Source organism: Salmo salar, chromosome ssa04, assembly GCF_905237065.1.
Source record: "Salmo salar chromosome ssa04, Ssal_v3.1, whole genome shotgun sequence".
NCBI lineage: Eukaryota > Metazoa > Chordata > Actinopteri > Salmoniformes > Salmonidae > Salmo > Salmo salar.
In genome coordinates this window covers 54690816-54705139 of record NC_059445.1, presented here as the reverse complement: position 1 = coordinate 54705139, position 14324 = coordinate 54690816, and the positions used below count along the sequence as shown (strand labels likewise).

The window sequence follows — 14324 nt, the reverse complement described above, 5'->3', positions numbered from 1 at the left end:
GACCTGGTTACTGAAACCCTGCCTGTCCAGACCTCGAGGCTGCCTATCACCTGGTACTGTTTGGACTCTGACCTGGTTTATGAACTCTCGCCTGTACCCAACCTGCCTTTTGCCAGCCCCTTTTGTTATAATAAATATCAGAGCTCAACCATCTGCCTCCTGTGTCTGCATTTGGGTCTCGCCTTGTGCCCTTATCCTCTCGACCTGCTCCACTTCAGCCCCGTCGATGTTAACGGGGGCCTGTTTGGCCCTCCTTTCTCCTATGGTCCATGATCAGCTCCTTTGTCTTGCTCACATTGAGGGAGAGGTTGTTGTCCTGGTGTAACCGATGTGAAATGGCTAGTTAGTTAGCGGTGGTGCGCGCTAAAAGCGTTTCAATCAGTGACGTCACTCGCTCTGAGACTTGAAGTAGGGTTTCCCCTTGCGTTGCAAGGGCCGCGGCTTTTGTGGCGCGATGGGTAACGATGCTTCGTGGGGTGTCAGTTGTTGATGTGTGCAAGGGTCTCTGGTTCGAGCCCAGGTTGGGGCGAAGAGAGGGACGGAACCTACACTGTGACATTGATGCTGTTGACCCGGATCATTGGTTGCTGCGGAAAACGGAGGAGGTCAAAGGGGGGGTGAGTGTAACCGATGTGAAATGGCTAGTTAGTTAGCGGTGGTGCGCGCTAATAGCGTTTCAATCAGTGACGTCACTCGCTCTGAGACTTGAAGTAGGGTTTCCCCTTGCGTTGCAAGGGCCGTGGCTTTTGTGGCGCGATGGGTAACGATGCTTCGTGGGGTGTCAGTTGTTGATGTGTGCAAGGGTCCCTGGTTCGAGCCCGGGTTGGGGCGAAGAGAGGGACGGAACCTACACTGTTACACTGGCACCACACTGCCAGGTCTCTGACCTCCTCCCTATGGTCCGTCTCATCATTGTTGTTGGTCAGGCCTACTACTGTTGTGTCATCAGCAAACTTAATTATGGTGTTGGAGTTGTGCTTGGCCACGCAGTAGTGGGTGAACAGGGAGTACAGGAGGGGACTAAGCACACACCCCTGAGGGGCCCCAGTGTTGAGGATCAGCGTGCCAGATATGTTGTTGCCTACCCTTACCACCTGGGGGCGGACCGTTAGGAAGTCCAGGATCCAGTTGCAGACGGAGGTGTTTAGTCCCAGGGTCCTTAGCTTAGTGATGAGCTTTGTGGGTACTATGATGTTGAACGCTTAGCTGTAGTCAATGAACAGCATTCTCACATAGGTGTTCCTTTTGTCCAGTTGGGAAAGGGCAGTGTGGAGTGCGATTGCGTCATCTGTGGATCAGTTGGTGTGGTATGTGAATTGGAGTTGGTTTCACGTCTGCTCCTGCTCCCCCTCCCTGTGTAATGCCCAACGCAGGAGATGAGAAGCGGGTACAGGGAGTGAACCATATAATATAGACGGACATGCAACGGAATAAGAACAGCCTCTGGACATAAACACGACACGACAAACAATGCTACTACAGCGAACAACACAGAGGAGCGGACATATATGTAGGGCCCACAACAAAGTGATGGAGTTCAGGTGAGTCCAATGAGTGCAGATGCGCGCAATGGAGGTAACAGGTGGGTGTAATGACGGGTAGCCTGGTGCCCTGGAGCCGCTCGGTGTGACAGTACCCCCCCCCCCCAGGGGTTTCACCCGGTGTCCCACCTTGGTGAGCTGGACGGGCCGGCTGAGGCATGACAGCCTGACGATCCCGCAGCAGCGAAGAAGCCCCATGAGCCAGCTGAAGAATGACGTGGGATGGGAACCTGCCGAGCAAACTGAGGCAAGGAAACCTCTCGAGCCAGCTAGGGCGTGACAGCCTGACGAGCCAGCGTAGGCACCCCTGGTTCCATCGGTGGTGGAATCCAAGCCCGACGTCACCAACAAAACAAAATAACTCATGGCCGGCTGATGCATAGGAGCCTGACGAGCCGGCTGAAGCGTGATGTGGGATGGGTACCTGCCGAGCCAACCGGGGCAAGGAAACCTCTCGAGCCAGCTTAGGCACCCCCGGTTCCATCGGCGGCGGAATCCAAGCCCGACGTCACCAACTAAACAAAACCCTGATGCTTCTTGTATTCGTAGTAGCATTCTGTAACGCCCAACACAGGAGATGAGAAACAGGTGCAGGGAGTGAACACACAACAAACAATGCTACTACTGGGAACAAAACAGAGGAGCAGACATATATGCAGGGGCAATCAACAAAGTGAGGGAGTTCAAGGGTTACCCCTTAACACGCATCTAACACCATCAAAACGCACAACAGGCTCATTGGACTCACCTGGACTCCTTCACGTTGTTGATTACCCCCTGTATATCTGTCTGTTCCTCGGTGGTGTTCCCTGTGTCCGCATTAATTGTTGTTATGTGTTCCTGTCCAGATGCTGTTCCGTTTCATGTCCGTCAACTATTAAACCTTCACTCCCTGTACCTGCTTCTCATCTCCTGCATCGATCCTTACAGTGGGTCTAGGGTTTGGTGTTAACGCGAGTCATGACCATCCTTTCAAAGTACTTCATGGCTACCGACATGAGTGCTACGGGGCGGTAATCATTTAGGCAGGTTACCTTAGCTTTCTTGGGCACAGGGACTATGGTGGTCTGTTTGAAACATGTAGGTTATTGTCATAGCCATTTACTGACATTCAGAAGTTCAGCACTGAGGGCTTTCTCAACCACATTTTTGTCTTTGTGGGAAACCAACAGTGCAGAATCATCTGCATAGAGGGAAAGGTCACATATACAGATTTCAGATAATGTATATACAACAGAAAGAAAAGTGGACCCAGCACACTCCCTTACGGAATTCCATGACTGGTCTACCGACGTCACCGCACGAGGAGGCAAAAACAGACTTTCCCCCATTGCGACGTCCCTCTAAGGCCCTTCTGCTAACTTGCTAGCCCCTGCCTGCTAACTGCTAACTTGTTAGCCCCGGCCTGCTAACTGCTAACTTGCTAGCCCCTGCCTGCTAACTGCTAACTTGTTAGCCCCGGCCTGCTAACTGCTAACTTGCTATCCCCGGCCTGCTAACTGCTAGCTTGCTAGCCCCGGCCTGCTAACTGTCTGAATCGCCGTGTCCCCAGCCAGCCCAACCACTCACTGGACACATACGATTAACTTGGCTGCGCATGCCTCTCCCTAATATCAATATGCCTTGTCCATTACTGTCCTGGTTAGTGATTACTGTCTTATTTCACTGTAGACCCTCCAGCCCTGCTCAATATGCCTTAACCAACCATGTTGTTTCGCCTCCGACATATGTGATGACATCACCTGGTTTAAACGTCTCTAGAGACTATCTATCTCATCATTACTCAATGCCTAGGTTTACCTCCAATGTACTCTCTTCCTACCATACCTTTGTCTGTAAATTATGCCTTGAATCTATGCTATCATGCCCAGAAACCTGCTCCTTTTACTCTCTGTTCCGAACGTGCTTGACAGCCAGTTCTTATAGCCTTTAGCCGTACTCTTATCCTACTTCTCCTCTGCTCCTCTGGTGATGTGGAAGTTAATCCAGGACCTGCAGTGGCTAGCTCCACTTCTACTCCCCAGGTGCTCTCATTTGTTGACTTCTGTAACCGTGAAAGCCTTGGTTTCATGCATGTTAACATTAGAAACCTACTTCCTAAGTTTGATTATTCACTGCTTTAGCACATTCGGCCAACCCGGATGTCTTAGCCATGTCTGAATCCTGTCTTTGGAAGGCCACCAAAACCACTGAAATGTCCATCCCTAATTATAACATTTTCCGACAAGATAGAAATGCCAAAGGAGCCGACGTTGCAATCTACTGCAGAGATAGCCTGCAGAGTTCTGTCTTACTATCCAGGTCTGTACCAAAACAATTTGAGCTTCTACTTCTAAAAATTCAACTTTCCAGAAACAAGTCTCTCACCGTTGCCGCTTGCTATAGACCACCCTCTGCCCCCAGCTGTGCCCTGCACACCATATGTGAATTGATTGCCCCCCATCTATCTTCTTAGCTCGTGCTGCTAGGTGACCTAAACTGGGACATGCTTAACACCCCGGCATCCTACAATCTAAGCTTGATGCCCTCAATCTCACACAAATTATCAATGAACCTACCAGGTACAACCCCATATCCGTAAACATGGGCACCCTCATAGATATCATCCTAACTAACTCGCCTTCCAAATACACCTCTGCTGTTTTCAACCAAGATCTCAGCAATCACTGCCTCATTGCCTGCATCAGTAATGGGTCTGCGGTCAAACGACCACCCCTCATCACTGTCAAACAATCCCTAAACCACTTCAGTGAACAGGCCTTTCTAATCGACCTGGCAGGGGTATCCTGGAATGACATTGACCTCATCCCGTCAGTAAAGGATGCCTGGTTATTCTTTAAAAGTGCCTTCCTCACCATCTTAAATAAGCATGCTCCATTCAAAAAATGTAGAACCAGGAATAGATATAGCCCTTGGTTAACTCCAGACCTAACTCCAAACATCCTGTGGCGTTCTGCATTAGCATCAAATAGCCCCCGTGATATGCAACTTTTCAGGGAAGTTAGGAACCAATATACACAGGCAGTTAGGAAAGCTAAGGCTAGCTTTTCCAAACAGAAATGTGCATCCTGTAGTACACACTCAAAAATGGTTCTGGGACACTGTAAAGTCCATGGAGAATAAGAGCACCTCCTCCCAGCTGCCCACTGCACAGAAGCTAGGAAACACTGTCACTACCGATAAATCCACAATAATTGAGAATTTCAATAAGCATTTTTCTACGGCTGGCCATGCTTTCCACCTGGCTACTCCTACCCCGGTCAACAGCTCTGCGCTCCCCACAGCAACTCGCCCAAACCTCCTCCACTTCTCCTTCACCCAAATCCAGATAGCTGATGTTCTGAAAGAGCTGCAAAATCTGGACCCCTTTCAAATCAACCGGGCTAGACAATCTGGACCCTCTCTTTCTAAAATGATCTGCCGAAATTGTTGCAACCCCTATTACTAGCCTGTTCAACCTCTTTCGTATCGTCTGAGATTCCCACAGATTGGAAAGCTGCCACTGTCATCCCCCTCTTCAAAGGGGGAGGCACTCTAGACCCAAACTGCTACTGACCTATATCTATTCTACCCTGCCTTTCTAAGGTCTTTGAAAGCCAAGTTAACGAACAGATTACCGACCATTTCGAATCTCATCGTACCTTCTCCCCTATGCAATCTGGTTTCAGAGCTGGTCATGGGTGCACCTCAGCCACGCTCAAGGTCCTAAACGATATCATAACCGCCATCGATAAGAGACATTACTGTGCAGCTGTATTCATCGACCTGGCTAAGGCTTTTGACTCTGTCAATCATAACATCCTTATTGGCAGTTAAGGCAGTTAACCCACTGTTCCTAGGCCGTCATTGAAAATAAGAATTTGTTCTTAACTGACTTGCCTAGTTAAATAAAGGTAAAAAATTGGCAGACTCAACAGCCTTGGTTTCTCAAATGATTGCCTCGCCTGGTTCACCAACTACTTCTCTGACAGAGCTTAGTGTGTCAAATCGCAGGGCCTGTTGTCCGGACCTCTGGCAGTCTCTATGGGGGTGCCACAGGGTTCAATTTTCGGGCCGACTCTCTTTTCTGTATACATCAATGATGTCGCTCTCGCTGCTGGAGATTCTTTGATCCACCTTTACGCAGACGACACCTTTCTGTATACCTCTGGCCCTTCTTTGGACACTGTGTTAACTAACCTCCAGATGAGCTTCAATGCCAGTAAACCTAAATGCATGCTCTTCAACCGTTCGCTGCCCGCACCTGCCCGCCCATCCAGCATCACTACTCTGGACGGTTCTGACTTAGAATATGTGGACAACTACAAATACCTAGGTGTCTGGTTAGACTGTATACTCTCCTTCCAGACTCACATTAAACATCTCCAATCCAAAATTAAATCTAGAATCGGCTTCCTATTTTGCTACAAAGCATCCTTCACTCATGCTGCCAAACATACCCTCGTAAAACTGACCATCCTACCGATCCTCGACTTCGGCGATGTCATTTACAAAATAGCCTCCAACACTCTACTCAACAAATTGGATGCAGTCTATCACAGTGCCATCCATTTTGTCACCAAAGCCCCATACACTACCCACCACTGTGACCTGTATGCTCTCGTTGGCTGGCCCTCGCTTCATACTCGTCGCCAAACCCACTGGCTCCAGGTCATCTACAAGTCTCTGTTCGGTAAAACCCCACCTTATCTCAGCTCACTGGTCACCATAGCAGCACCCTCCCATAGCATGCGCTCCAGCAGATATATCTCACTGGTCACCCCCAAAGCCAATTCTTCCTTTGGCCGCCTCTCCTTCCAGTTCTCTGCTGCCAATGACTGGAACGAACTGCAAAAATCTCTGAAGCTGGAGACTCTTACCTCCCTCACTAGCTTTAAGCACCAGCTGTCAGATCATCTCACAGATCACTGCACCTGTACATAGCTCATCTGTAAATAGCCCGTCTAATCTACCTCATCCCCATACTGTATTTATTTATTTATCTTGCTCCTTTGCACCCCAGTATCTCTATTTGCACATTAATCTTCTGTACATCTACCATTCCAGTGTTTAATTGCTATATTGTAATTACTTCACCACCATGGCCTATTTATTGCCTTACCTCTCTTATCCTACCTCATTTGCACATGCTGTGTACAGATTTTTTTACTGTATTATTGATTGTATGTTTGTTTATTCCATGTGTAACTCTGTGTTGTTGTATGTGTCGAACTGCTTTTCTTTACCTTGGCCAGGTCGCAATTGCAAATGAGAACTTGTTCTCAACTAGCTTACCTGGATAAATAAAGGTGAAATAAATAAAAATAAATAGGGTACCCAAAGTTCAAGATTTTGGTTTTAGACTGGGTCCCATCCACATACATCATCTGGTTTTTTCCTTGCAGATAAGAGAAAACCCATTTTACAACTAAGTTGTTAAAGCCCATGGCTCTTCGTTTGATTAACAGAATCTCATGATCCACTGTATCAAATGCATTTTGGAGATCTAACATAACCATAGCACAAAATGTCCCACCATCTACTTCCTTCCTGATGGGGTCAGTTAGATATAGTAGGCAAGTGTCGGTGGAATGGGATTTCCTAAAGCCAGACCTTAACTCATATAGTAGGTTATGTAAGGAAATATAACTGTCAATCTGCTCGAACATATTCTTTTCCATGACCTTCGATAAAATACACAGGATTGAGACAGGCCGATAGTTTCCATGATCTAGCCTATTCTCTTCATTATATAGATGAATGACCCTTGCAAGTTTTAGTTCACTGGGAAAAATCCCTAGTTCAATATACAGATTTACAATGTGAGTTACACAGGGGGTTATAATTACCTCAGCATCCCGTAGAAATCTGGCAGGAATGTTGTCAAGGCCACCCTTTCTAATGAAAAAGCATTGACTTGAATCCCCTGCTGTGAGTAAAAGTGCTAGACTTGACTCTCCCCATAACTATAGTTGTAAAATAGCTATTCATACTGTCTGCAACCATGGTCTTGTCTGATGTAACCTTTCCTCCAATGTCCAAGCTAAGATTTCGAGTTTTGTTCTTCAGTCTGTTACTGTAAACTAACAGCTTCAGACAATTCCATAATTTACTTGGATTGTTCCTGTTCTCAACTATTTTGTCATTAAAATAATCTTTCTTGACCTTCTCTATCATCCTGTTAACCTAATTTCTTAAATTCTTATAATCAATAAAATCATAATCTGTCCTGGATTTCCTGAACTCCAGAAAGCATTCATTTCTAAGCTTAATTGCTTTTAAAATGTTGTTTATCCATGCTTCTGTTCTTTGCTTAATTCCACAACAATTACAAAAAAATATTGCGCCAGCTTGTCAACAGCATCTAAAAGCAATTATTAAAAATTGCCCTAAGCCTTTTCCAACTTCGCTTAATGAACTGTTGGAGGAGACTTGCTCCAACTGTATGGATTTTGGTAAATCAGAGGTTATTGTTACTGGAGATTTTAATACAGACATGCTCAAAAAGGACAATGCTACTTTTTAAAGCTCTTAAAAAAATGGTAATCCCTTTGCCTTACACCAGCTGATGAATGAGCCCACCAGGGTCTGCCCTTCTAGTAGGAAGGTTCAGAAAATAGTTTTTAATTGTCAAAACTCAACAAAACAATTGGTCTATGAAGAACTATAGTGCAGATATTTTTCAATACAGCAGACCAGTCTAATTTGCTCAAACAATTAACAAAAATATCTGCACTATAGTTCTTCATAGACCTAATTTTTATTGAGTTTTGACAATTAAAAATGGATTTCTGAATCTTCCTACTACAGAAAATGATGGAATGATCACTGAGCCCATAGTTTACAACCCTACTGTTTGATAACCTTGATCCATCTGACACCAACACGAGGTCAATGATGGTTTGGGTAGAAGGACCCTGGTGGGCTCATTAATCAGCTTGTGTAAGGCAAAGTGATTACAACAATTCTTAAGAGTTTAAAAAGCAGCTATGTCCTTTTTGAGCATGTCTGTATTAAATCACCAGCAACTCTCCTTCAACAATTCATTAAACTTGTACTGGTCTGTTGGTCTGTAACAGGTTCCGACTATAATGGGTTTGCATTTTGGTAATAGAATGTTCAACCACACAGCTTCAATCTCGTCATGGCTTAAATCTAAACTATAGTTAAACACAATATCTGATTTTACATAATACAAACTCCGCCGGATTTGCGATTGTGGTCTTTTCTAATTACTACATCATTTTCAACTTCAATCTCAACGTTTTTTTATCAAACCATCTAGCCATGTTTCGGTAAAGAAAAGCACTCCCACCTTAGTTACTGGAGAGTAGGCGAATTTCCTCCGTCTGGGGAAGAAGGATTCTAACGTTGAGATAAATTATGTGTAGTCATCTCGTAGAAAAACCCTTTTCTAGAGTCAAGTTCTCCTCATCTGCTGGAACTGTCAGCCAAAATTGTTCACTTGAGACGAGTGTTGACTCCCTGCCATTCAATCGCAGCAGTGAAGCTCCATCCAGGGTTCGCGCTGGCATCTGACCCCATTGTTACCCAACTCAGTTTTCCCCTGATTTTGTTTGTAATACAGCGAGTTCATCTACAGCAGCTCAAGTCTTATTTCGTGGGATACACAAAGCTTGCTCAAATCAAGCGTTTACATGTCATTACATCAATAGTGGAATCATTTAGGACAAACTTCAACACACCTATGAGTAAAATGGAAACTGGGTCTGTTCTCTACAAATATACTGTACGTTACAAACTCATAGATGATCGTAACAAAACTGAAGGCCAAACTTCTGTCTCAACTCACCTCTGCTCTACCCCTCTCCTTCACCTCACTCCTCTCCTCTACCCATTCCCTCCCTAGTGCCCATCTGGTGCCGGTCTTCTCCTTCGGGGAGAATGAGTTGTTCGACCAGGTGGAGAACCCTCGAGGCACCTGGATCCGCTTGATTCAGGACAAGCTGCAGAGCATCATGGGTATCTCTCTGCCCCTCTTCCACGCACGGGGAATTTTCCAGTACAGCTATGGTATCATGCCCTACAGGAAGCCCATCAACACTGTGGGTGAGTAACATTCCATGTCACTATATCTGCCAAATCTTTTTATCCTATTTCTCTAGCTTTCTCCTATTTCTATGTTGCAAGGCAATTGTTGTTTTTGGCAGAAGTTTCATATGAGTAAACTAACTGGCAGAGATGGTTCTGTCATTTAAACATGAGGAATATTGATCAGAGAGGGACAGATTTGCCCTTGGAAATATTTGACTTACTAGAATGTTACTAGATAGTAACATTGTCAGTTTGCCACAACTTCTCAGCAACAGTGGCTGGCACACAGTTAGTCATCTGTCTGTGTACATCTATTGGCAAGGCCCAACAATGACATATTTAATTTTCAATCCCCGCTTGAAAAGTAAACTCATGAGTAAAATCATATCCAAAAGCAAATACGTTTTTGCCCATCATGCACTACTACCAGTGGCATACCGCAGTTTCACAGGGCCTGTTTTTGGTTTGGCCCCTACAGAGCTCATGAGCCCCCCCCCGCACTGTGGGGCTGTGTGGTACATCAGTGACTACTACAGTAACCTATATTTGAATGTAATGTCATCATGCATACCCTTGGACCTTTCCACAGTGGGACGGCCAATCAGAGTGGAGAAGAATGAGAAACCCACAGTGGATGAGCTTGACGCCCTCCATCAGCTCTACACAGAAGAACTCAGCCAGCTGTTTGAGGAGCACAAGGGCAAGTATGGAGTGCCAGAGGACCAACACCTCAGCTTTGTCTGAGCAGGACTCACAACCAGGAGAGAGAGAGAGAGAGATAAAGACAGAGAGAGCGAGAGGGACGGCGGGAGAGAAAGATGAAGAAAGACAGAGAGAGCGAGAGAGAGAGACTGAAAGAGGGAGGGGGAGAGAAGGGAGGAGGGCATCAAAACTGTAATTGGAGTTGCACCACCAAGTCCTTTCACTTTCCTCAACCAGAAAAACCTTTACAGCTATAACAACCTGAAGGATCCAGACCAAACTAGAGGAGACAAGTGACACGAGGAATTGATATGGACATTCTTAGCCAAGATATTGAAAAATCTTTCCCGCTATTAAAAGCACTGTATTATGTATGTCAACTAGATTCAGCCGCGGGCCTATTTTTTTCTTGAGTGGAGGGTTGGGGGGCCGGAACATAAATACAAATAATTTGGAGACTGCAAATTGACCGCAAGAAGCCCAAACAGATATAATGTTTGACGAAAACTTGCTTACATTTGTATATGATCACGTGTCTCTCTATTATGTGTGGGAATACTTGGGAACAGATTTCTAAAATTAAAGTCACTTGGAGCTAATCTCCTGGTGTTTTTACAGTCTTATGTCCAACAATGAAAAAATTAAAACAATTTTTTTGCTCAGAAAACTTGGGGGGCCAAATAAAACCACCTATGAGCCAAATTCGGCCCTCGGGCCGCCAGTGGGGGAACCCTATCCTAGAGCCACATTTTTGCCTTAATCCACAGATGAAGTGACATCTGTCTGGGCGATTCGAGACTTGTATAAGTCCGTAGATCCTGTCAAATAAAGTCAGAGGTTGAATTTGTATGGAGATTTCATGTAATGGGGTGATGCACTGTATCCTCACTTAAAGTATATAAGGCCTCTAGGTCTCCTATATCAAAGACACACTAGGAAAAATTGGGAATATTTCTCATTTTACTCACTCTTTTTACATAATAATACTATATCTGGTTAATAAGTTTCCATTTACAGTATATATTTAAAATCCCAACTTATTAATTTTAAATGTCTCTGTCTTAATGTCTCTGTCATGTATACATTTTTCACAATATTGTAATATAAAATCTGTTAAAATAACTGATACTATTTTTCTCACTTGCATTGTTTTTATTATAATACCAGTTCATTTATTTTAATAAAGGTGATTTCAGGTCTCATTCACTGTATCAAACTTTGCACATGGCTGCCCATCCAGTCCTGATGAATTAATCAAGGGTCAGTGACAGCTTGAAGTTGGACCTGGTCCTTCAGCGATAAAACTATCTGTGCACTTTCACAACACTTTTTTCATGACTGCGATGGCCAGAGTGACATATTTCCAAACGGGCAGCAGACTGGCACCTGGTCATATATTAGTGTGGAGCGGACAGTGTCCAGGCACTTTCAACAAAGACCGATGACCCTTAGGCCATAAAAAAGAAAAGCACAGGGAGAGATAACCTATTCATAGATGCTAGCTAACTTTAGAATCTATTCACAAAGGTATCTTCCATCCGGAGGGGGAGGTTTTATTTAGAGCCCGACTCGGTATGGTGTTGGAAACATAAGGACCTTATCTTTCATATCAGCGTGAAATAATTGTATTAGTTCTAAGTATATATTTAGCATTTGTGAAATTATTTTGATGTATTATGAAAGAACCGTATCGCTATTAAGAATCGATTCACGTTTGTATTTGGCTGTTTTGGTTGCCACAGCCTGTCTCCCTCTATCCGCAGCATTGCCAGGTGAGAGCTACCCGGTAGCCAGGGAGAAGTGCGCCGGCGCAGCGCATCTGGCCACCAGTGCATCTCCTCGGTCCAGTTTACCCTGTTCCTGCTCCTCGCACTAGCCCTGATGTGTGTGTTACTAGGCTGGCGCCTCCAAAACCAGCCCCACGCATCAGGCCTCTAGTGCGCCTGCCCAGTCCAGTATGTCCTGTGCCTGCTCCTCGCACTAGCCCTGAGGTGCATGTCACTAGTCTGGCGCGTGGGACTGGCGCGTGGGGGCATCACGCCTCTAGTGCACCTGCCCAGTCCAGTACGTCCTGTTCCTGCTCCTCGCACTAGCCCTGAGGTGCGTGTCACTAGTCTGGCGCCTCCAAAGCCAGCCCCACGCATCAGGCCTGTAGTGCACCTGCCCAGTCCTTTCCTGCTCCCCGCACTAGCCATGAGGTGCATGTCACTAGTCTGGTGCCTCCTAAGCCAGCCCCACGCATCAGGCTTCCAGTGCACCTGCCCAGTCCAGTACGTCCTGTTCCTGCTCCTCGCACTAGCCCTGAGGTGCGTGTCACTAGTCTGGCGCCTCCAAAGCCAGCCCCACGCATCAGGCCTGTAGTGCACCTGCCCAGTCCTTTCCTGTTCCCCGCACTAGCCATGAGGTGCATGTCACTAGTCTGGCGCCTCCTAAGCCAGCCCCACGCATCAGGCTTCCAGTGTGCCTGCCCAGTCCAGTACGTCCTGTTCCTGCTCCGCGCACTCACCCTCCAGTGCGCCTCCATAACCCGGTACAGCCAGTGCCTGCTGTGAGCACTCGGCCTCCAGCTACGCTGTCCAGTCTGCAGCCTCCAGCGACGCTGTCCAGTCTGCAGCCTCCAGCGACGCTCTCCAGTCTGCAGCCTCCAGCGACGCTCCCCAGCCCGGAGTCTCCAGCGACGCTCCCCAGCCCGGAGTCTCCAGCGACGCTCCCCAGCCCGGAGTCTCCAGCGACGCTCCCCAGCCCGGAGTCTCCAGCGACGCTCCCCAGCCCGGAGTCTCCAGCGACGCTCCCCAGCCCGGAGTCTCCAGCGACGCTCCCCAGCCCGGAGTCTCCAGCGACGCTCCCCAGCCCGGAGTCTCCAGCGACGCTCCCCAGCCCGGAGTCTCCAGCGACGCTCCCCAGCCCGTGGGAGGATTGGGAGGGGGGGAGGTGTAGCACAGGAACCGTTGTTGACGGTGGCCACCCTCCCTTCCCTCCCTTTAAGTTTGGGGTTGTTTTTATGGTGTTTTTGTTTTTGAGGTGCATTCGGGGTCTGCACCTTTGGGGGGGGGGTACTGTCACGTCCTGACCAGTAAAAGGGGTTATTTGTTATTGTAGTTTGGTCAGGGCGTGGCAGGGGGTGTTTGTTTTGTGTGTTTCGGTGTTTTGGGATTTAGGTTCTATGTTATCTATTTCTATGTTTATATCTAGTTTTCTATTTCTATGTTGGAGTTTTGGCAATGACCTCCAATTAGAGGCAGCTGGTTGTCGTTGTCTCTAATTGGAGGTCATATTTAGTTGTTTGTTTCACTTGTGTTTTGTGGGTGGTTATTTTCTGTGTAGCCTGGGAGCCTTATGGAACTGTTATCGTCGTTTGTTTATTTTGTTTAAGTGTTTTTTTTAAATAAATTAAGAAGATGAGCACTTTACCCGCTTTATCCTTACGACGCCCATGACAGAGACAGAGTGAGTGATAGAGAAAGAAAGACGGTAAAGTAGTATGTGTGAGAAATATCAAACAAAATCCTATTTATTTTGATGAGAGATTATGTAATGCTAATACTGATCTTTAATCACTGAACTTCAAGTTCACAATATAGGAAGTGGTGTGGGAATGTGAGAGGTGTGTGACAATGGCATGCATGGAAAGTTGGTTTGGCTCCCCTGGCAGTTGTGGGATTTGCAGACTGGCAAGATGAGTGTTTGGAAAAGTTTTCTGCCCTGTGATAACACTTCAAGGGTTTATTTTGAGTCTTCACCAACAGGATTATAGAGTGGTCTGTTGAGTACTCCAAGTCATTCAATCCATAATCTAATTCACAATGACTTTGTTTTGTGGGATAGACATTGGGTTTAACAACTAGGGTTACAACCAGGTCGCTAGCCCCCGATTGCATTATTTGACGTGTCCAATGGGGTTATACAGGGTTAGGTTAACATGAAATCAGATTACAAAATATTTTTAACAAAAATCAATCGTTATATTGCCTGCACCATTGTTCTTGTCTCCTCAAGTCTCAAAGTGTGTGTGTGTGTGTGTGTGTGTGTGTGTGTGAGACTGTGTAC

The 14324-nt window shown here is 46.3% G+C and overlaps 1 protein-coding gene across 2 annotated transcripts in view; it reads left to right on the top strand.

Moving 5' to 3' along the window:
- The window catches only part of mog2a (2-acylglycerol O-acyltransferase 2-A), a 33542-nt gene extending 22063 nt beyond the window's left edge, over window positions 1–11479 (top strand). For both annotated transcript variants that reach the window (XM_014197077.2, XM_014197078.2), the window contains 2 exons: window positions 9391–9590; window positions 10165–11479. In XM_014197077.2, the coding sequence (XP_014052552.1) occupies window positions 9391–9590; window positions 10165–10319 (355 nt within the window). In that variant the 3' untranslated portion in view covers window positions 10320–11479. The remainder of the gene's footprint in view (window positions 1–9390; window positions 9591–10164) is intronic.
- Window positions 11480–14324: the final 2845 nt, after the last annotated feature.